Raw genomic sequence first — 22,521 nt, 5'->3', positions numbered from 1 at the left:
GCAAGATTTCGCTGTTGAATTTAGATCTCCTCGAGTATATTATTCTATGACTCTAATCATGATAGTAGTGTCTGATAGTCACAATGAATTCAACCATGGTATTCAAAAATTCAACTCTCGCATTAGTGACATTGACTGACTAGTGACTCATCTGACAGTCAGCTCAAGTCAGCTGGTTTTTAACCTTAGTTTAAGCTCGTGTTATTGGTATTTTTTCTGATTTAAAATCAATGAAAACAGTTTTATATTTACTCGTAAGAAAGTATAATGAAAGCCAGATATTTAACATTCTTCTCTTATATAGGAACGCGGTTTAGGTTTGTGGTTTCCATTCATAACATGAATTTGTTTACAATAAATACTACGGTATTACTAATCAGAATAAATATTATAGGTCTTCCGAAAAGATATGGTTGAAAGAGGGCCGCAATTACCCAGACCTTGAAAGTATCCAAGGTTTGATGGAATTTGCGCTTCTCAGGCTTAAGTCAATGAACTATCCCAGTCTTACGCTATCGAGCCGGTAAGTAAGACCTGTAATGAATGCACTGTTCTGAATACGAACGAGTTTCATGAGTATAGACAACTGGCGACAGCAATTCTGCTAAATATATTGTTACAGTACAGATGGTGGAGTCCATGCCTTGAACACAAGTGCACATTTTGACTTGGAGAGGTTCGGCTCTTCCATATACAACACAGAAAACATCACTTACACTCTGAACAAATTCTTCTACCAACACAATTACAGCATTTTTGTTAAGAAATGTATTAGAGTGCATGATAACTTCCATGCAAGACACCAGGCTATCGGTAGAACCTACTTGTACAGGTATGTTTATTACAATTTCTAAACTTAATTTTCATATTTTTTGGATACACATAGGTACCAGTATTACTACAAAGAATGATCACATAATAGGTACAGTCTCCAATACTTTTCAGATTAGCAGTGAAAAAGGATGAAGTAGTTCTTCCTGAGAATATTACAATAGCCTCATACATACCCATAGAAGAGTGGAGACGGTGTCATTTTATGAGGTAGGCTTTGTCTCATGGAAAAGCTTGTCTTACATGACTATTGCGGCTCAAATATCTCCAGACTCACCTGTTTGTTGGGATCTTGGTTCACTCGAATCCAAGATGGAATATCTAAGGAACTAGTGAAATCATTTTTGAATGGTTCACCTTAAATAAAATAAAAAAAATCTCCACCCCTAAGACAACCCACTGACCAATATTTGTGCTCCATGATAATTTTTTTCAGTTGATATTTTTGTTGTTATGTTATACTGCAACATAAAGGTATAAAACCTGATTTCAGATTACCAGGTTTTGATATAGAAAAATTCATAGAAGGCTCCAAATATTTTGTTGGTTACCATGACTTCACGTCATTCAAGAGGTTTGACAAGTTAAAACAACACAAGCACAACAGGAGAGAGATTCAGTACATTAAAGTGAGGCCGGGCAAGCCTAATCTTACCAGCTACGAGAGGGGAGAAGAAAGCATATTCAATTATTGGGATATTGAGATCAGAGGCAGAGGATTTGTACACAATCAGGTATTTTCATTTTCTTTCTGTTCTGTCTGCAATTTTTTTCTGGAACTCCATTACATAGAACCCAATACACTTTAGAACTATATTTTGGAACACTTGATGATAATGGTGAAAGTTTCGAATTGCATCTTTTTCCTATTTTTTTTTTCTTAAATTTCTGGTAATTATGTACTTAAACTAAACAGTTGAATATTCCCAAAGATATTAGAAGATAAAAATGCATTGTCATACTGTTTCCAGATCCGTCGCATGGTAGGGACACTCAATGCTGTCGCCGCTGGCAAGCTCCCAGTTGAAGAAATAAAGGTTATGCTACAAATTCCTTCCAAGCACTCTTGGCACAACTCTATCCAAGCAGGACCTGCAGACGGCCTGTACCTGTGCGACGTACATTATAACCCTGAGGATCTAGTCTATGACCCTGAGAAAACTCTGGAAGAAAAGGACGAAAGTGATAGTGATGCTGAATGTGATTAATACAAAAGAAACTGGACTATTATAAAAACAATTTGTGCATTTACAACTCGTTAAAAATGAGTTTCCTCAACGAACTGCAGAAACGCAAAAATGTGCTGAAGAAAACAGAAACGGTTGTCACTAAAGTCGACGGCCAACGGTACGTCGAGAAAGACTCCGTAGTAACGGCTATATGTCCTAACACTTACGGATTTGTAGTAGACACGAAACCTGACAATGTTCCCGCGTTAATATCGGACCATGTGTACATAGGATCACAGGATTGTACAGCTAGCAATGTCATAGAGGCTTATAATATTAAACATGTGCTTAGTTTAGGCATAAATGTTGATATAGCAGTCAGTAATAAGGTCATTAACTGCTTAGATTTACCTGAAACAGATATCAAGGAGGTATTATTAGAAAGTTTGCCATACATTCGTCAGGCTGTAGATTCCAAAGAGAATGTTCTAGTTCATTGCAATGCGGGCGTTTCCCGAACCTCTATGGTGGCTATAGCTTATCTAATGCACTATGAAAACATGCATTTTGAAAACGCTTATGATTTAGTGAAAAGTAAAAGGCCTGCTATACAGCCTAATGATGGATTTAGAAAACAATTGAAGGCTATGCAGCCTGGACAAATAATATAGCTGAATGACGTTTGATTGTAGACTTTACTGCTTAGGTAATAAGTGTTAACTGAATGTTAAGTTTTATAGAAATTAATGTAGATAAACATGTAGATACAATATGTAAATATATGTTTGTGAAGTTTAAATATGAGTGTTTGATTTTCGTTAACAAATTAACTACTTACCAGAGCTGAGAGGCGCGAGCCGAGGCCTAGATGAGCATTAAATGCACAGTTCGAGTGCAAAAGACGTCGAAAATGACAATTTACTCTAAAAAAAATCTGGTAAAAAAGAATACTAAAGTAGATGCTTGCAGGGTAGGAAAACATAAATAAAACTCGAAGGCTTACAAACAACTATTGTAATAACTAATAAATAGGGCAGTTTTAAGTACACGAGCCAAAACGTTTAGATCGCATGACGCACTGGAAGCGCACAACTGCGTTACGATCTATTACTGTAGCACCAAGTTCATAAGTTTTCCGAAACACTTAAACTTAATCAACACGTTTCATATAAATATTTGTATGTACAATTGTTTATATTGGCTATAGAAGCTATGTTATTATAATTTATTTTGGCAACTGTGTGTTCTTAAACTATCTGTAGAAAGGCAGCACTCTACACTCATTATTTTTAAAAACATGGTCTTAGAAAGGTACCACCTTTAGTGAGAGGTTTAAACCATTAATGGATTAAACCTAGAACTAAAGGTTAGACCACGTTATATAATAGGGTGCGATAATACTCTAGCAAACAACAAAATACCATTGCATCTTTAATGAACGCTCAGACTTCATAAATTCGATAATTGTGGCATTTGTATTGTTTTCATACAAGTTTAAATGTGTATTTAGTTTTATAGAATGACTTGACGAGAATATATCACGCGATGTAGAGTACTACACATCTGTATAATAATGGACTCTTCACACTGACTTAACAATATGTGTACATAAAACATTATGAATGTACGATCATAAGAATTCTTATATTATTTACTGGGCAGTATACATGTTGATATAACAATTACTTTTATACATACGAGTGGAGTTAATTACTACAAACTGTACCAAATATAATCGTATCAAGATTTATTTTTAGTTTTGTAGTCAATTGCGTACGTAATACATTAAATAATTTCATTTAAATTCGGTGGCGGTTTCAGGCGATTCATCAATAAAATTTGATTCAATTAGATAACAATACAATATATTTACATCTAAATAATTATCGTTTATAACTTGTATAATGGACGTTATTGATTTAGTTAATATCTGTTATTTACCTTGAAGCACCTATAAGCACAAAGAGGGCCCAATACTGATGAAAAGTATTTCTACAAATGTTGGACATTTTAGAGGACATTATTAAGCTATTCACTCTGGTTAACATCGCACTCTGATAGCGTGATAGCATGTGATAGTCGGAGTTTTCTTCAATATTGAGCCCATAAACAAGCAAGTGTTATGTTACATAGCATTAAACATAATACCTAACAAAAGAAACAATTTGGTTTCCCAATGAACACTTGACTTTTTGGTGATAGCAACCTCAGGTTTAGACAGTGACAGTTAACTTAAGTTTAAATCAAGCAGACTTAACTATAGACTAAGTTATTCAAATGGTAATAATATTGTGCTTTCATAAAATGCGAAATGGCAAGTTAAGTACTGGTTTACAATTAGAAATTAAAATAATCTTCGAGGGAGAAGTTCGTTAATTATATTTTAAGGGTTCTTTTTTCTGGTCTCTCTCCCCTTTTGTAATTAGTCAACTTAAACCTACTTAAGACTAATGTCATTCGCGTTACAACCATTTATAATGATTTTTGAGACCACAACAGTACATAATAATTTTATTATTATTTCGAAGCACTGAAAAGGACGGGAATGTTAATTTTGAATCACAAACATTAAACAAAACATTAATATTAGCTGATGACAACCATCCTTACCTAAACTACTGGACTTACTCCAGTTACAATCTTCAATATTAGTTTTGGCCTTCACACAATGATTCATAAAATATGTAAGTAGTAGTGTTGTATTAGTCTCACACATGAAAAAATAAGTAGCTATGACCATTGACCAGCTTTCAGTCTTCTAGCTTTATAAAATCTCGAATTTGTCAAAAATCTTATAACTTATTTTGTTATTATTAAACCATTATTTAAAAAAAAAATCTTTCGAATGGTTACGAATTAGACACGAGTTTCACTCATAACTTGTTATGAAAACGTAAGTCCATCAATACAATACAATGTTGCAAAAACATTTTGCTCTATTCAAATGTTTTTATTCGAATTTTATTTTAGTAATAAACGTTTTATCGATTACAGCGATCGTGAGTACATCGCTCATCTTCGTGTATGCTAAGGCCGGCTTATAGAACAAATCGGACATATAATTACTGTGAATGGATATTATGTTCTTCTATAACAACATCAAACTATACAGCACGTTGTTTTAAGTAAACTCTGTTGCGCAAGCCGGTCACAATTTTTCTTCCAATGAAACGGACGGATTCCATAATAATTATGTGAAATATGTCCCACTTACTCAACTAAACAATAGTGCCTACACAACTAAATAACTTTGTTTCCTATTTCCGCTCATTTCTGCATAATATCTACAACTACACAAAATTGTAAATGTTCATTGTACTTTAAGCGCAATAAAACAAACTCTTACGAGATATAAGGCACTACCTACTCATTATACAAATTACATTATTGAAAACAAGTTATCCTTCTTTGACCTCAAATGTGCAAATCGAAGCAAAAAGTTACAATATGAGCGGTATTTTTTGTGCCTCAATTGTTTTTTTTTTTATTATTAAATGTCATACCTAACAATATCTAACTTACAAAACGATTATAGATTTTTTATTAAAGCATAATGTGTATAAATTAAGTTGATGCCATTTTCTACAACTATGAACACGATATAGCGTATTTATTTAATTTCTATATCGGCATTTTTTATGAATCTGAGTACCGTAAAAGCAATTTTACAGACCACTACAACAGAACTCTAAGTAGAACACACAATGTATGGATATCTTGGAACACTACTTTTAATAATGTCATATAAATAAGGATGAATATAAAAAAGTCTTAAAATAACCTCGTATCATTCCCGATATAAGTAGGAATGTGGTTAAATATTCTAAAACTTGTTATACTTTGTGAGCATTTTCATTTATTTTATTTACATGACTGTATGCAGCAACCATCTATATGACAGAGTGAGTGGGGGGCAGCCTCCACTATGTTCTAATTTCAAATTACGATTAGACTGCCAGTATGTTACCTGCTTTACTTTAATTGAAACTTTCTTATCTTACATTGATATTATAATTTTTGCTAATACTTTGAACATTATGCATTTCAAAACATCTAACGTATGCCAGCGATATACATACTATATGCTACTTAACAATTTTACATGTATATAATAGCAATATGTATACAAATGCATGTTTCTATACAAGTCTTATTTTCAGTCCATTTTATATGTATTTATTGTATATGGCTGTTGTATATTTTATTGAATACTTATAAACATACAGTTATATAATACAGGCAGAAAATAACTGAGCAAGTTTACAACTTTTGTTTTCTGGGAACCATGTCACACAGAATGTTTTTACAGCAATATAATAATTCCGTACCGTCTGCAAATACACGTTTTGAGCAAAGATGAACTTCTGTAAAGCCTATATAAATACAGGGCTTTAAAGTTTAACATAATCAATATTATATACAAAATTCTAGCTAGAAAGCTTTAAGCAAATATTCTTTGCTCAATTCTAATCATATGTATGATACGCACTTACCGATTCCCAATGATTTAGAAGCTCTTGAGCGTGAGTCCTCTCGCAGGCAAGCTGTTAGCCTTGGCCGGTGCATCTCTCGCTTGGGAATGTGCAACTGCAATACTGAGGCACTGCACCCATTCCTCCGCGTTCTTACCGTCCTTAGGCTTCAGGATAAGTGTTTGGTCTCCCGTGAAGATCTCGAATGCCTTCGGGATGTTTCGTGCACCGCGGGATACTTTTACCGAACGAATCTGATTTATGTCGATGCTTTCGCCACCACTCTGTAAGTGTCAAATGAGCATGTTTTAATACGATTGCAGTAGGTAATCTTTACAGTGGGTCCAAGAAAAAAATGACATAACGTTTTCAGTCGCCTGGCGATTATGACTCGTACTTGACTTGCTGAAAGAAACTGCTGGTATAATTTAGTGTCGTGCCATTTACCGCCCAGTTACGTATCTACTACCAAACCAATGCAATCATTTTCACATAGAATATAATTATGATTATGTCCACAATTGTATTTAGCTCTGAGCCATTCGTAACACCTACTATTGTGGAATGAAAATAAATAATATGAATATGTTAGTATACGTACAGATCCCTTGCAGGACAGATGTGCCCCGGAGAGCGTGAAGTAGCGAGTCCGCCAGCGCCGGAAGAGGCGCCAGCGGCCCTTCTTCTCCTTGAGCTGGCCCTCGATGACGGGCGCGCCGTCGGCCGCCAGGAAGCCCACCGCGCGCTCCGGGTGCGTGCACAGGAAGCAGCCCCACGTCGCCTGCACGACATCGCACGACGTATTTATTAATATAAGCAAGATGCCGACCTCAGCGATCTTAGAATGACGTGTAAAAGTGATTTAATGTCCAACTTGCAAAATAAACGATTTCATTTCATTTCATTTCATTTCAAGGCTCCAGTTCTCACAGTGTATGTGAGTCATCCTTGATAGTCGCTATCCAGTGATATCCAAAATTTGTTTTTGGACAGGGGCTAGCGCAATATGACGACAAAAAAATGTTAGATACAGCGAAGTGGCCATTTCTCAAACGTTACATTAGTAAAAAAAACTCGGAATCGACCGTAAAGGAAACAAAAGAACGTGACTCGTAAATAACACATAATAACAATTGTGTTGATATAATAATAATTCCACTTATGTATGAATACAAAACTGTTTTATGTGAAATACGTTATTACTGTTTGTATACTTAATATACTACTGTTTGTTTTCTATACATATAATAAATCTGTAAAAAAACTGTGTCTGTACATTGAATATATTAAAAAAATAATAATTGGGTGGGGTTTAGAAACAGTAATGGAGCACAAATCCAAAAAAAAAATCTGTCTGTTTGTCTGTATGTCTGTTTGTTTGTACACGCTAATCTTCCGAACTACTGAACGGATTTCAATGATTTTTTTCTTTGTTGTATCAGTATTAAGCCTGGTCAACATATAGGCTATAATTTATCTTCGAAACTTGAAGACCTGATGCAGAACTCCAACAGACCAACAAAACTATAAGAGATACAAAAATGGTGCCATGGCAAAAATTGTTTCATGTGATGAGCATTTTCAGCTGAGATAATAAATTTTAAGATCTGGAACACCTGATGTGGAACCCCAAGAGCCCAGCTTCTCTGTACCATATACAAGTATGGCCGGAGACGGGGGACAGTATACACTCCCTGGAGAACTCAGTATATATAGCCCCGCGGGGTCGCTACTCCCCGTCATCAGCCTCAGATGTCCTGCGGTGCCTATATCTCATTATTATTGTCGTTATTATCTCAAGAGCCTTTGTCCCAATTATGTTAGGGTCGACTTCCAGTCACGATGCAACTGAGTACCAGTGTTTTACAAGGAGCGACTGCCTATCTGCTGCCAAGAATGTTCAATGACAGCCGGAACCTACAGTTTAACATCCCCTCCAAATAACGGTCAATGGTATCCAAAATATACGTAGAAAGTACATACGAACTTAGAAAAGTTGCATTGGCAGGCACTTGCCTGACCTGAAATCAAAGACGCACGCTCATACTTGAGAGATTGGTTCTCTACCCACTAAACCACCACGACTTCCACTAAGTCACCACGACTTTGTCATCTATTTAATGTTTTTTTACGTAATAATATGTGTAATATTTTTGCCACACACAACTTAAATGCGGACTAATTAGGATCACTACTGTTATCCCTATGGTCACGTCTATTGCGGTTCAGTTCTCAGCGTTTTGTTTAGTCTGCTGTGTTTTTGCCGGTAAAGTACAAAAATTAAATATATGGAACGTTTCCAATGGTTATGCGTATTCCATTGTTTTCAAGTCAACGGGCCCTTAAAATTCAATATCAGACAATTCAGATCTTTGATTTTGCTGACCCCGTAGTCGCTGGCATAAGGGACAGGATCCGCGTACGAAGTCGCGGGCAGAAGCTAGTCCCAAATAAAAAAATGAAAAGTATATGGTCACAATCATACCTGTGTAGGCGGCAGAGCGGCGCCGTCATTCCGTCGCGCCACCACTTCAAACACGTCGAAGAAGCCTGCTGCCCGTAACTCGTTCAACAACATCTCTTGTTCCTGAACAACACGAGAAAAGTTCCTTAAAGTTTAATGAATTTAATTCTGTCAAATGTCAAATGGAAGAGCGAAGTTTCGAATGATTCCATACAGAGAATTCTATTTCATCGCGGTCGATTCTGACAGATGTGTTCACCATGTAACAATATGTGTGTGTGTGGTATGTACCTTGATGCCGGGGAAGGCGCCGGTGACGAGCGTGAGGAAGGTCTTGTTCTCGCACTTGAGGATGTCCCAGCAGTGCTTGAGCGAGGCGACGGTGGGGTCGCGCGAGGACAGCGCGGCGTCGTGCCGCGCCTGCAGCGCCAGGAACATGAGGTGGATCCACACGCGCGGCGCCCGCGTGCGCATGGAGAACAGCGCGCGCGCGTACAGGCAGTGCAGCCCGCGCCGCCCGCACGCGAACTGCAGCCGCGCCTGCTTCTTGCTGCGCCGCTCCTCGATGGTGCACTTGGCGGGCGGCGGCAGGCGCAGCGACACGTTGTCCATGTACGCCTTGATCTTGTCCAGGTGCTTCTCGCAGAAGTGCTGCACGGTGTCGCGCATGGGGTAGGGCTCGAACACGCTGATGCGGTGGTTGGACGCGCTCGTGCCGTTGTTCGTGTTGATCATGGTGACGCTGGTGTTGTTGGCGCGGCGTGACGTCACCGTCACCGGCCCGGAGATGGCGACGGGGCTGGACGGACTGACGGCGATGGGCCCGGAGCCGGGCTGCGCGGATGACGTCACTACTGACACCGTGCCCAGTGCGGTGTTTGAGTGCTGAATCGACACGGATGATGTGATGGGCGTGAGGCCGTCTGATGACTTGCCTGATGTGAGCGGGTTCACTGATATTGATTGCGTTGCTAGAGGCGGCCCTGATATTATTGTTTGGTTGTTCTGTAACATAAATTCAATTATTTTAACATCAACATACACATTTTTAAAAGATCTAAATTATATAATAGTTCGTGGTTCGTGTTCGCTTACCGTGGTAGTGGGTGCTCCGATCAGTATATTGTGGTGATGATGCGAGCGCGGCGTGGGACGCAGCACCCGCGGGGGAGAGATGCTCGTCACTGTGATAGCTCCACTCGACCTGCCCACCACGCCGCTAGACGACGACGACGGCTTGCTGTTCGATACTGAACAATAACAAAATACCATCATAAATGACCCCATCAAAAAAGGTGTAAGAAAAATGACACCCACCCAAAACAAAAATGTGAAAGACTGCCAAGTTCGATAATATGGGAATGCTTCGCCTATAAAAGAAGTGAGATCTGAATAAGTACCAAGTTCCATACACATACCTCAGTTAAAAATAGTTACTTTTTAATGATGTTACTTGGAAAGTTTTCATACACCTTGTTATAAACCTACTAAACGCAATGAATCAAGTATTTAATTTTCTATTAAAACTTGCCAAGTAACATTATTAAAAAGTAACTATTTTTAACTGAGGTATGTGTATGGAACTTGGTACTTATTCAGATCTCACTTCTTTTATAGGCGAAGCATTCCCATATTATCGAACTTGGCAGTCTTTCACATTTTTGTTTTGGGTGGGATTTCATTTGTTGTTTATTTTATTTTTTTCTTATGATGAAGTTGGTTAAAGGAATGTCTCATTTATACTATCTTTTAGATTTTTTAATATGCACTATGTTTCTTACAAAGAAATGAACTAGATTAACTAAATGGACTAGATTTACCAACTGACTGACATGACATGTTATCATATATTATGTTCGTGGATCAAAGTTACACATTCGTTATTTTCGAAAGTGATTCACACTTGGCCGTTTTCAGATTTTTATTTTACTTCTAACTACACTATTTTACTTCTAACTAAACTAAATACAAACCATTCGAAGATATATTATATAAATATAGATAAATTTAGTTCGTTTTAGTTCCTTAGGGGTATAAATTTACACCGGGTATAAAACACCTTCATTATTTTGAAACCGACTCACACTTGGCCATTTTCAGATTTTTCCCTTTACCTTGACATAAAGACCTACCTCCATGCCAAATTTCAAGTCAATACGACCATTGGAAGTGGTCTAGGTTTTTGATGAGTGAGTCAGTGAATCAGTCAGTCAGTGAGTGTATAGTAAAAATAGCGATTTTCTGACGTCAATATCTCAAGACCTACAATAGGTATATTAATGAAATTTTGTATTTTAGATAAGTGAGGGGGTCTCAATAGATACTAAAAATTTGATATGCGTAAATAAAATAGATTTTGAGTTACAGGGGGGTCGAATTTGGCCCGAAATGGTTCGTGTAATATAACCCACGGCCGGTGTGTCGCTTTTTTGCTCGAACTTGGCGGACACACTGCCGTGTGTCTAGATTAAATTACATACCTGTATTAGTAGTCCCATTCGGTGGCGTATTAATTTGCTGGGACGATGACAACCGCGTCATACTTTTGTGAAGACCGCCAACTGATCCACCTGGAATATATCTTCAGTTACTCATACATAACCATATAAAATAAATGGTAAATTATTTTCAAAAGTCGAATGAGTATTCTGACCTGCGACGTTGAGTCGTGTCATGCTGCGGTGCGGGGCGGGGCCGGGATGCAGGCGGCCCGTGCTGCGCGAATCACCCAGCTTAGCTCGTCGCGCGTACCCGCCCGGCGCCGCCCCCGGCCCCGCCCCCGCAGCATTGGCCGCACTATTAGCACTGGTGGTATTGCCACTCGTGGTACTGGTAGCAGCAGCACTGGTCGTGTTCGCTGGTGTCTGAGTGCCGCCAAGCCGTACGATGGTAATTCCCGTAGACGTTCGATTCACTTCGCTCTGACTTGACCCGGATTTTGGACGGTTCCTGACAAAAATGATTTGGTAACGTGACGTATCTATACGCGATAGCATATTGAGAACGTTCGAGACAATAGAGGCGCCTGCCATGCGCAAATAAAATGAGCATAATATTTCAAGAAAAGCGACAAATAGTATTTCAAGAATTTATTGAAAACAATAGTAATATTAAAAGAAAAATTCCGACAAAATGTAAATATGGCATCGAAATAAACATTCCCGAAACAATGCAAATTCTTGGCACGTAAAACATAGATCATCATTTCCCGAGTCTCTTCCCAACTATGTTAGTGTAGGCTTTCAGTTTCACTGCATGCAGCAAATACCAGTGTTTTACAACCCGGGCAACCTAGAAACCCTTGGTAAGACTGGTGTCAGACTTACTGGCTTCTGACTACTCTTAACAACTACCAAAGATGTTAAATGACAGCCGGGGCGAAAAAAGCTCGTTTTCGGTAACGGTGGACAAACGGCGTTAGGCCACCACGACTTACACGTAAAACATAGATAATGTTTGGTTACTCGGTGTTGGCCCGCACGGCGGTGAGCAGGTTGTCGGTGAAGAGCGCGGGGAAGGCGGAGCACAGCGACAGCACTGATACCACGGAGTTCAGCGCTTGTTGTTACGTAGAACATAGATGTGTAATGTGTGGTTACCCGGTGTTGGCCCGCACGGCGGTGAGCAGGTTGTCGGTGAAGAGCGCGGGGAAGGCGGAGCACAGCGACAGCACTGATACCACGGAGTTCAGCGCTTGTTGTTACGTAGAACATAGATGTGTAATGTGTGGTTACCCGGTGTTGGCTCGCACGGCGGTGAGCAGGTTGTCGGTGAAGAGCGCGGGGAAGGCGGAGCACAGCGACAGCACTGATACCACGGAGTTCAGCGCTTGTTGTTACGTAGAACATAGATGTGTAATGTGTGGTTACCCGGTGTTGGCCCGCACGGCGGTGAGCAGGTTGTCGGTGAAGAGCGCGGGGAAGGCGGAGCACAGCGACAGCACTGATACCACGGAGTTCAGCGCTTGTTGTTACGTAGAACATAGATGTGTAATGTGTGGTTACCCGGTGTTGGCCCGCACGGCGGTGAGCAGGTTGTCGGTGAAGAGCGCGGGGAAGGCGGAGCACAGCGACAGCACTGATACCACGGAGTTCAGCGCTTGTTGTTACGTAGAACATAGATGTGTAATGTGTGGTTACCCGGTGTTGGCCCGCACGGCGGTGAGCAGGTTGTCGGTGATAGTAGGGGAGGCCTAGAAGGGATTTTGGGATTTACTCAAGCGCGGCAGATTAGTATATAGGGAGGTACCTATTACCCCATTTAACACCTCCACCAAATATAAGCCCTGTATATGTAGCCGCGTGTCTAGAATAAAGGATCAGATTAGTAAAAAAAAAAATATCATCTGACATTCTCCAGCGCGTCAGATTAAGATAGGGTAAGTTAGTTATATGCTAAAAAGTGTATATTCCACTAATCTGACAATTTGCGATTGACGATAAGAAGTAGGAAGGTTACAAACTTGTAAAAAAAAATCTTCATCTTGACTTTCTCGAGCGCGGCTAATTTTTTTTTATTTTGAAGGGAATAATTCAACGTTCACGAAAAATATATAATCTGACGATTCCCGTAAGCCGAAGTAAGGAAAATTAATCGATAAAGTTTAAAGCGTGCAGCTACGTGATGCCGGTATTCTCCTCCCAGGTTTCTATTCCTCTCTCTCTTTTTTCAATTCAATTCATTTGCAATAAGTGTTGGTACATTTTGGGTCTTAAATAATCTACACTGATATTATAAAGCTGAAGAGTTTTTTTGTTTGAACTCGCTAATCTCAGGAAGTCATACATAGTATGCAGATATACTGTTTTTAACGAAGACGATTCATTTTATTGGCTACTTTCGTTAAATATGTGTTCCTTCCAGTTGCATTGCTTGTCTATCGTGATACCGAGAAATGCCATTTCGTATACTTCTTGTAATCTATGTCCTCTATAATTACTCTTTATAGTCTTCTTTTTATACAGTCGTGGTGGCCTAGTCATCCGGTTAGACTGGAAGCCGACCCCAACATAGTTGGGAAAAAGGCTAGGCAGATGATGATGAGCCTTATTTTTTATCTATATGTATTAAATTGAATAAAATTAGTTTTTGTAAGATTTACGCGTAGATTATTTCCGTCAAGCCATGTTATTATAGATTCAATTGTATTGTTTATGTCACATGTATATTTATCAATGTCATTATAATTCAATGTAATTATTATAGAAATGTATGTAATGTATGAGCAGATTGGTACACTCCGCCAATAGCAATTTCATACATAACTTTGGATAGGCCTTTTTATCTAGAACAACCTTTATTTATTTATTTATTTATTTAAACTGTATGCAACAAAAATATTACATAGGCGGACTTAATGCCATAGGCATTCTTTCCAGTCAACCTTAGGGTGATGCAGAGAAAAACATGGTAGGTGCATTAGAAAATAAAACACTAAATACTAATTAAATACAACAATATTAATACAAATAACAATAAATACATACATATATACATATAATATACCAATAAATTATTGTGATGATGATTCTGCCAACGATTTCTTAAGCAAGTACTTCCGCACAGCACTCTTGAAAGATTGTTTTGCTGAGTGACTTCCTGGTTTCTAAGGGCAGCGCATTCCACAGAAGAATAGCTTGAATGTGAAAAGAAGAGTGGATAGTGTCAGAGGTATGAGAAGGACAGTGAAGAAGAAGATTGTGAGAAGAGCGAAGATTTTTGGAATGACCGGAGCAACGGTATTGAAAATGAGGAATTAGATACGAGGGGGGAGTAGGAGAGTTAAGTAAAGAGTAAAGGGTCGTCAAGGCACGCATCGATCTTCTCTGACGAATGGACATCCATTTCAATTGCGTCCTATACTCAGAAACATGATCGTACTTCCGCAGGTTGAAGACGAATCTTATGCAGTTGTTGATGAGTCGATCAAGTTTGTTGAGCAAGTCCGCATTGAGGTCGAAGTAACACACGTCACCATAGTCGATAATAGGAAATATTAGGGACTGCACAAGCATTGCTTTGGTTTTCGGCGGCAAAAAGTTTCTTAACCGATTTAGATGACGTAAGGTTCCAATTACACGCTTACTCACACTAGCGACCTGAGTTTGCCAACTAAGCGTACTGTCCATATAAAGACCCAGGTTCTTCACTTTATTATGACAGCTTTGTTGAAATGTTTGTCCGTTCTGGGATATAGATCAAAAAGTGTGTAAAAGTTAAAACTAAATAATCTATTTTATTTTTTTATTTTTTATTTGTTCCTTTATTTCAGGCAACTAGGGCCCATAGCAAATACAATACATAAATAAATGACATATCAATACTTATAAACTAATACATACAAAAATAAAAACAACTACAAGCTACGTATTGACACGAGTAAGCGGTCTCGTGTTACACTTCGTGGTGTCGCGTAACCTCCCGCGGAATCGCCGGAACACGACACCCTTCGGCCAGAACTGTTCTTGAAACAAGTCGAGATGCTGAGTCGGCACACGTACCACAAACGATTTAAAGTTCGTGTTATGACTCGACTCTAACTTCTCGACTCTCAAAGTCCAGTTGGTCTTCACTCGAATATACTCCACGATCTCCTCGACCTTCGTGGAGTGATGTAATCGCGAAACATACAACTGCGTCGTAGGAATAGCGGGGCGCAGCAGCATGTTTGGACCCGTCAATGCAGTTCCGCATTGATTCCGACTTGATGGCTTCTTCTTCTTCCTCTCCACCCTTATGAAACCATCTGCATCAGCCTTCCCTTTGGTTGGTTCAGGATGAACCGTTCCTTGGGTTACTTCAGGGTAACTCTGAGTTCCCACAATAGCCTTAGGTTGCCGTTGAACGGGAATTTGCTTTACGGCAGCCGAGTAAACACGTCTAGGCTTCGACGTACTTACATTCATCGGCGTCCCGACGACAGGAGACGCGGAGGGGGCGGGGCACAGTTTAGCATCGCTTGCAGTGACGGCGACCGGCGACGAGTGCACTATTGCTGACGCGGCGCTCGGCGATGCGTTGGCCTGTCCGTGGCGTGTGTTGTCGCTGTTGGCAGGCGCGAGTGACCTACTTACAGTGTTTCGTAATTCTGTTACTTCACTGCGTAGATCACTAATGGTAGATTGCGATGCTTCCAGCTTCAACTGCAGCTCGACCAGGCTAGACCTCATGCTAGTGATGTCCTTTAGGAGCCTGGTGACGTCGACGTGGTCAAACGTGACCGGGGGCAGCTTGCGCAAATCCTTTGCCACGAAAGTTGGTACGTCGTCTGGGTCGGTCTCCTTCAGCACTTTAATCATGTCTTGGAGACTCCTCTCTCCCTTTTCGTCCCTCCTGCGGGACGGCATTCGATCTGCCATAAGCAGCGTCTCGTACAGCAGCGTCTTGGCGCTGCGTATCTCCGCCTCAGTGAAGTTTGAGGTGCAGATCTGGGTCACACTGACCTCATCCATGACGTCCAGCTGGTACTGCAGGAACGCCAGGACCTCGTTCGCCACAAGTTCTTCCGAACGCATGGTGTGCAAAAAATATGCGGCGACGGCTGACGCCGCGCTCGGCCGAAATTATAAATAATAATTTCTGCGTACGGTGCAGGCGCGTCCGATGTCAACGCTAGTACGCGATGCACTCGCGCATATCTCAAGTTTTAAAGGAATACCAAAGTGCTACAACGTGTATGTCTTGTAAGTACTAAGTACTTGCTGTGCAGACATTGGTGTCCAAGATAAACTTAGACAGTAAATACAAACTTAGAAAAGTTGCATTGGTACTTGCCTGACCTGGAATCGAATCCACATACTTGAGAGGTTGGTTCTTTACTCACTAGGCCACCACGACTTAGATAATGATTATAACAAAATTAAAAAACAACGACATTGGTGTTAATTTTTCAAAGAAAATTAGGTTACAGTATTGATTATTATTAGTTTTAAAAACTTTCCATTGTCAGATTAAGCGAGTCTCTCCAGATAATCGTCAGATTATAAGATGATTACGTTAAGGGTACATAAATGAACCATATATATCTTAATCTGACGCGCTCGAGTATTTCAAAATGGCGATTTTTTTTTGCAATTTTAAATAATGACCACGAGTTTAGGTCACGTCTAAATCGTCAGATTATTGCATAAGAGACTTCGTTTTGGTTCCCTTAACACCCCTTTTGAAAATCTGTCGCGCTCGATAAAATTATTTTTTTTTCCCATTTTTAACCCTTACCTACGACCACCCCCACCATGGAAACAGTCAGATTAATATACGTATGTTTAAAAAATGACGTACGACGTGCATGCTATTAATATCTGACGCGCTAGAGTATGTCCATGCAACTGTTTTTTTTTACATTTTTGAAAGTTTATAGCCGCTCCACCCACCGATGAAAGTGTGTGTATGTCAGGACATTTTTTTCTTCTTATCATCTAAGCTTCGCAATCTAATAGGTCTCATTGACGCTCGAGTCACTCCCGGTTTAGCACTCTTGCCTCCCCTACTATGAAGAGCGCGGGGAAGGCGGAGCACAGCGACAGCACTGATACCACGGAGTTCAGCGCTTGTTGTTACGTAGAACATAGATGTGTAATGTGTGGTTACCCGGTGTTGGCCCGCACGGCGGTGAGCAGGTTGTCGGTGAAGAGCGCGGGGAAGGCGGAGCACAGCGACAGCACTGATACCACGGAGTTCAGCGCTTGTTGTTACGTAGAACATAGATGTGTAATGTGTGGTTACCCGGTGTTGGCCCGCACGGCGGTGAGCAGGTTGTCGGTGAAGAGCGCGGGGAAGGCGGAGCACAGCGACAGCACTGATACCACGGAGTTCAGCGCTTGTTGTTACGTAGAACATAGATGTGTAATGTGTGGTTACCCGGTGTTGGCCCGCACGGCGGTGAGCAGGTTGTCGGTGAAGAGCGCGGGGAAGGCGGAGCACAGCGACAGCACTGATACCACGGAGTTCAGCGCTTGTTGTTACGTAGAACATAGATGTGTAATGTGTGGTTACCCGGTGTTGGCCCGCACGGCGGTGAGCAGGTTGTCGGTGAAGAGCGCGGGGAAGGCGGAGCACAGCGACAGCACTGATACCACGGAGTTCAGCGCTTGTTGTTACGTAGAACATAGATGTGTAATGTGTGGTTACCCGGTGTTGGCCCGCACGGCGGTGAGCAGGTTGTCGGTGAAGAGCGCGGGGAAGGCGGAGCACAGCGACAGCACTGATACCACGGAGTTCAGCGCTTGTTGTTACGTAGAACATAGATGTGTAATGTGTGGTTACCCGGTGTTGGCCCGCACGGCGGTGAGCAGGTTGTCGGTGAAGAGCGCGGGGAAGGCGGAGCACAGCGACAGCACTGATACCACGGAGTTCAGCGCTTGTTGTTACGTAGAACATAGATGTGTAATGTGTGGTTACCCGGTGTTGGCCCGCACGGCGGTGAGCAGGTTGTCGGTGAAGAGCGCGGGGAAGGCGGAGCACAGCGACAGCACTGATACCACGGAGTTCAGCGCTTGTTGTTACGTAGAACATAGATGTGTAATGTGTGGTTACCCGGTGTTGGCCCGCACGGCGGTGAGCAGGTTGTCGGTGAAGAGCGCGGGGAAGGCGGAGCACAGCGACGTGGCGTCGCGCAGCAGCGCCGCCTGCTGTCCGCGCTCGCCCACCGACAGCACTGACACCACGAAGTTTAGCGCCTCTTGTGCACGCTCCTGTGTAAGAAATTATAATACTTTCAATTAAACCTTACTGGCATATTACTGGTAAAACAATAAAAATCAAAACTCGTTATTTCAAATAAGCGTTTTGAACCTCTTATGAAATGTCACGACAGCCGACATTAATCGCTTTTCATCAACTGACCCACCTACGTTTTTTATTAAAGAAGTTCTCTTAGGACACCTCTGAAAATGCTATGTAATACTCACCCGACTGGTATATCCGAGCTGCGTCAGTATGTTAGCGGCTCGCGTGACGGCTGCCGGCGCGGCGTGCGGCGGCTGCGGCTCAGGCAGGCTATCACCGGGTATAATACTCACCCGACTGGTATATCCGAGCTGCGTCAGTATGTTAGCGGCTCGCGTGACGGCTGCCGGCGCGGCGTGCGGCGGCTGCGGCTCAGGCAGGCTATCACCGGGTATAATACTCACCCGACTGGTATATCCGAGCTGCGTCAGTATGTTAGCGGCTCGCGTGACGGCTGCCGGCGCGGCGTGCGGCGGCTGCGGCTCAGGCAGGCTATCACCGGGTATAATACTCACCCGACTGGTATATCCGAGCTGCGTCAGTATGTTAGCGGCTCGCGTGACGGCTGCCGGCGCGGCGTGCGGCGGCTGCGGCTCAGGCAGGCTATCACCGGGTATAATACTCACCCGACTGGTATATCCGAGCTGCGTCAGTATGTTAGCGGCTCGCGTGACGGCTGCCGGCGCGGCGTGCGGCGGCCGGGCGGCGCGACGCACGGCGGCGGAGTGCTCCAGCACCAGCGACACGCGGCTGCGGCTCAGGCAGGCTATCACCTGCACATACACAATACTACTCAATTCACATAAGCAAACATACGAGGCTAATTGGAACAATCGTTCGCAGAAACCAATACAATACAGGACATGACTAAAATGCTTCGGCTGTGTCATCCTCATCCTCCCAGCCTTTTCCCAACTATGTTGTCGGCTTCCAGTTTAACCGGATGCAATGTTTTCAAGTAGCGACTGCCTATCTGACCTCCTCAGCCCAGTTACCCGGGCAACAAAATACCCCTTGGTTAGATTAGTGTCAGACTTACTGGCTTCTGATTACCCGTAACAACTTCAACTACTACAAGGTCAAAAAATATAACCAAAAAGTATGGTTAAAACACTAACCTGCAATATATCGACACACATACACCCCGGGTCATTCTGGCTGGCTGTATTAGGACACAGGTACGACAACAACTGAGGCACACAAGTCTTCAGCGCTTCGGGCTTCCTAGCCGCCATTTGCTCGAACAGAGCGAACAACGAGCTCTTCTCCACGGGCTCCGCGTGGGGGAGGAGCGACACCAGCGCGGGGGCGTGGCCTTCGAGAGGCTCCGGGGACACTTCGTATAAGTTCGTTAAGATTCGGCAGAGGGGATAGTTACCTGAGAAGGAAGATTGGGATGAACATAATGTTTGATGAAAAATGGTACAATAAGCTATGCATCTAAGCTGTATATTATTTTTTTAGAGATGTGGCCTTTGGTTTTGGAATACTTACGTTATGTATAAGAAAATACTCTCGTATGTATAAAAATTAAATTCCGTTTAGGTACTTAAAAATCGTCTCGCAAAACTCAGGATGAGAAATTTTAGGATTGCAAGTAGCACCCAGTTTTTTTTTTATTTGTAGATAAGTTTTACTTTGAAACTGATGTAACTAGGTTAAACATCCATTTACATCTACTAATCTCACCAGACATGATGGAGTCCATGATGGTCTGCACATGCGGCTTCAGCAGCACGGCATGGTGCACCGCCGCGAGTGACAGGTAGCGCGCCATGTGCCGGGAGATCTCGCGGTTGCCCTTGTGTAGGAACTGCACGGCTACCGGCAGGAAGAGTTCCATCACGCTCTTGTTCGCGTAGTTCTCTTTGTCAGACTGCAGGGGGAATGATACCTGGACATATTGTTATAGGAACTTGTAGCTAGTGTTGTAGATTCAGGGTATCTGTGTGTGATAATGTACCCAAACAGATGAAACCTTTGAATGTTTTCTTTTAGACTGATTTTAATGGTTCTTGGGGGTAATGGTTTTTAACTAGGTATAAGATAAAAAAATGACTATTTGATCTAAAGCTAAACATGTAATTTTGTGAGATTTTCTTAAATGTTTTCCTTGTTAGAGTTTTTGTTGTGGTAGTTTCTTTTGATTTGTAATTAACCTTTTAAAAATCTCATGCAGGTGTTTATACCCAAAAAACATCACCTAATATCATGTGATTTTCCCACAAAAAAGTACCATTTGAGGAAAAACTTCAAGAAATCAATGCTTATTTGTTTCTAGAAAATAGTTGTTTCTAGCTAGTGTATTAGTATTGGGTGCATTAGGTCCAAATGATCAAAGAACTAACAAGGAGTACATAATAAAATTATTTACTTTCATGAATATTAGGTATATTAATGAAGAACATTTATATGATAATATAACATAACAACTTACCAAAACAATGCATGCTATAATATCCGAAGCAATCTTAGCATGAGGTGGATCATCATCCCGGAGGTGTCCAAGCGGCATCAGGTTGTGGTGCAGGCAGGACTCCAACAGCGCCACGAGGGCTCCACAGTACTTGTCCAGGGTGCTTGTCTCCTTCACACATGATGTGACTCTCGCAACACATATCTCTATCAGAGCCTGGTCTCGGTCGTTCCGACAGTAGTCCGCCCGTGAAGAAATCTCCGTTATTTGTTTTAACTGCAACAATGCATTTTATTTACTACTCTACAAGATATAATCTTATCATTGATGACGTAAATCCATGATTGACAATAAATTCACTGTCTTGATAAAGGGATTATCTTCACTAAATTAGTTATATCTACAATGCATTACTCTGATTGAACAGTGACCTATTTTCTAACAGAGATTTAATATATTTCAATAAAAAATCTCCTTGAGTCTATAAGAAATTATATTTTTAAGTCTAAGGTCCATAATGAATGATTTATTTACTGTCTATATTAAGTCTAGATGTTGTAATTTACTATTAATAATAACAATATGTTGAACATGATCCATACAGGAAAATTGCAAAGAATGCAAAATTCTATAAGTTATAATATTTATTGGTTGTTTACTTGAATTCTGTAGAATAAAATAATGATTCATAAGTTATTACAAGTGTAATTTCAATTCATTAGTACTTGTTTATCTAACAAGAAATTTCGTATTCGATGTGCAAGTGAGTCAGGTGTAATTTACATAGTTTTCTAATTCCTGGTAGGACGAGAACTGGCTATACCAGTACCAGTCGTATGTTATGTTTATAAGCGGAGAGACTCACCACTTCGTTGAGGTCGTCGACGATGTCAGCGTCTGGGATCGCGAAGATGTCGCCGGCGCGGGTGAGGTCCCGCTCCGTCAGCACATGCTTCAGTAGCTCGTGCATCGCGCCGCCGCCCCCTGCGCCTCTACTGCGACGCACTCACACCGAACCGTAAACAACATTCACCGACCGCGACCCATCAATGGACACATCAACAGCCCCCGCTACACACCCACTATTCCACTATTAATGAACTTACGTAGCATATATAACTTGTCGTTAACGTCCCATAACTAACTAGGATACCGTTCACATTAGTAAAAATGATAAAATATCAGCAAAACACCGAAATAAGTGGTCTTTTGATGCAATGCAGTCGACGAAGTACGTTTCGTTTCGTTCGGAAATTTGATTGTCAATCAGTCAATGAACTTGTGCAGGTTATATTTAGGTTCATCGGAATTTTGATGATGCGGAACCGTGTTACACTGCGTTTGCGGAATATTTTAGGTTCAAAATCACTTATCAATATAGATTGCTAAGTTTAAACTTTTAAGTGAAAAAATAAAATACAACTTTACTTTAACGATTGTAAG

At 41.3% G+C, this 22,521-nt stretch overlaps 4 protein-coding genes across 5 annotated transcripts; 2 read left to right on the top strand and 2 right to left on the bottom strand.

Moving 5' to 3' along the window:
• Positions 1 to 101: 101 nt before the first annotated feature.
• LOC124631292 (tRNA pseudouridine synthase-like 1) lies at positions 102 to 2,799 on the top strand. The gene is made up of 6 exons (XM_047165611.1): positions 102 to 317; positions 395 to 523; positions 623 to 832; positions 946 to 1,041; positions 1,325 to 1,565; positions 1,803 to 2,799. The coding sequence occupies exons 1-6, from the start codon at positions 268 to 270 to the stop codon at positions 2,037 to 2,039; spliced, it is 963 nt and encodes a 320-aa protein (XP_047021567.1). The 5' UTR covers positions 102 to 267; the 3' UTR covers positions 2,040 to 2,799.
• Positions 2,096 to 2,671, top strand: LOC124630897 (dual specificity protein phosphatase 19). Its single transcript, XM_047164938.1, has one exon. It carries the CDS (start codon positions 2,096 to 2,098, stop codon positions 2,669 to 2,671), a length of 576 nt encoding a protein of 191 aa, XP_047020894.1.
• A 200-nt stretch (positions 2,800 to 2,999) lies between the features above and the next one.
• Positions 3,000 to 22,485, bottom strand: LOC124631287 (protein melted). 2 transcript variants are annotated; one of them, XM_047165607.1, is made up of 13 exons: positions 21,944 to 22,485; positions 21,100 to 21,354; positions 20,352 to 20,538; positions 19,781 to 20,040; positions 19,289 to 19,435; positions 18,471 to 18,628; positions 11,590 to 11,885; positions 11,417 to 11,506; positions 10,032 to 10,186; positions 9,228 to 9,941; positions 8,958 to 9,059; positions 7,074 to 7,253; positions 3,000 to 6,756 (listed from the first exon to the last, which is right to left on the bottom strand). In XM_047165607.1, the coding sequence occupies exons 1-13, from the start codon at positions 22,046 to 22,048 to the stop codon at positions 6,508 to 6,510; spliced, it is 2,898 nt and encodes a 965-aa protein (XP_047021563.1). In that variant the 5' UTR covers positions 22,049 to 22,485; the 3' UTR covers positions 3,000 to 6,507. The 2 variants fall into 2 exon arrangements, with proteins under 2 accessions (XP_047021563.1, XP_047021562.1); XM_047165606.1 differs by having other exon boundaries at positions 20,352 to 20,556; positions 21,944 to 22,483.
• LOC124631289 lies at positions 15,192 to 16,559 on the bottom strand. Its single transcript, XM_047165609.1, has one exon. It carries the CDS (start codon positions 16,448 to 16,450, stop codon positions 15,299 to 15,301), a length of 1,152 nt encoding a protein of 383 aa, XP_047021565.1. The 5' UTR covers positions 16,451 to 16,559; the 3' UTR covers positions 15,192 to 15,298.
• Positions 22,486 to 22,521: the final 36 nt, after the last annotated feature.

Source organism: Helicoverpa zea, chromosome 6 (genome assembly GCF_022581195.2).
Source record: "Helicoverpa zea isolate HzStark_Cry1AcR chromosome 6, ilHelZeax1.1, whole genome shotgun sequence".
Classification (NCBI taxonomy): Eukaryota; Metazoa; Arthropoda; class Insecta; order Lepidoptera; family Noctuidae; genus Helicoverpa; species Helicoverpa zea.
The sequence above is the reverse complement of the archived record's forward strand: the minus strand, read 5'-3'. Positions and strand labels throughout refer to the sequence as shown.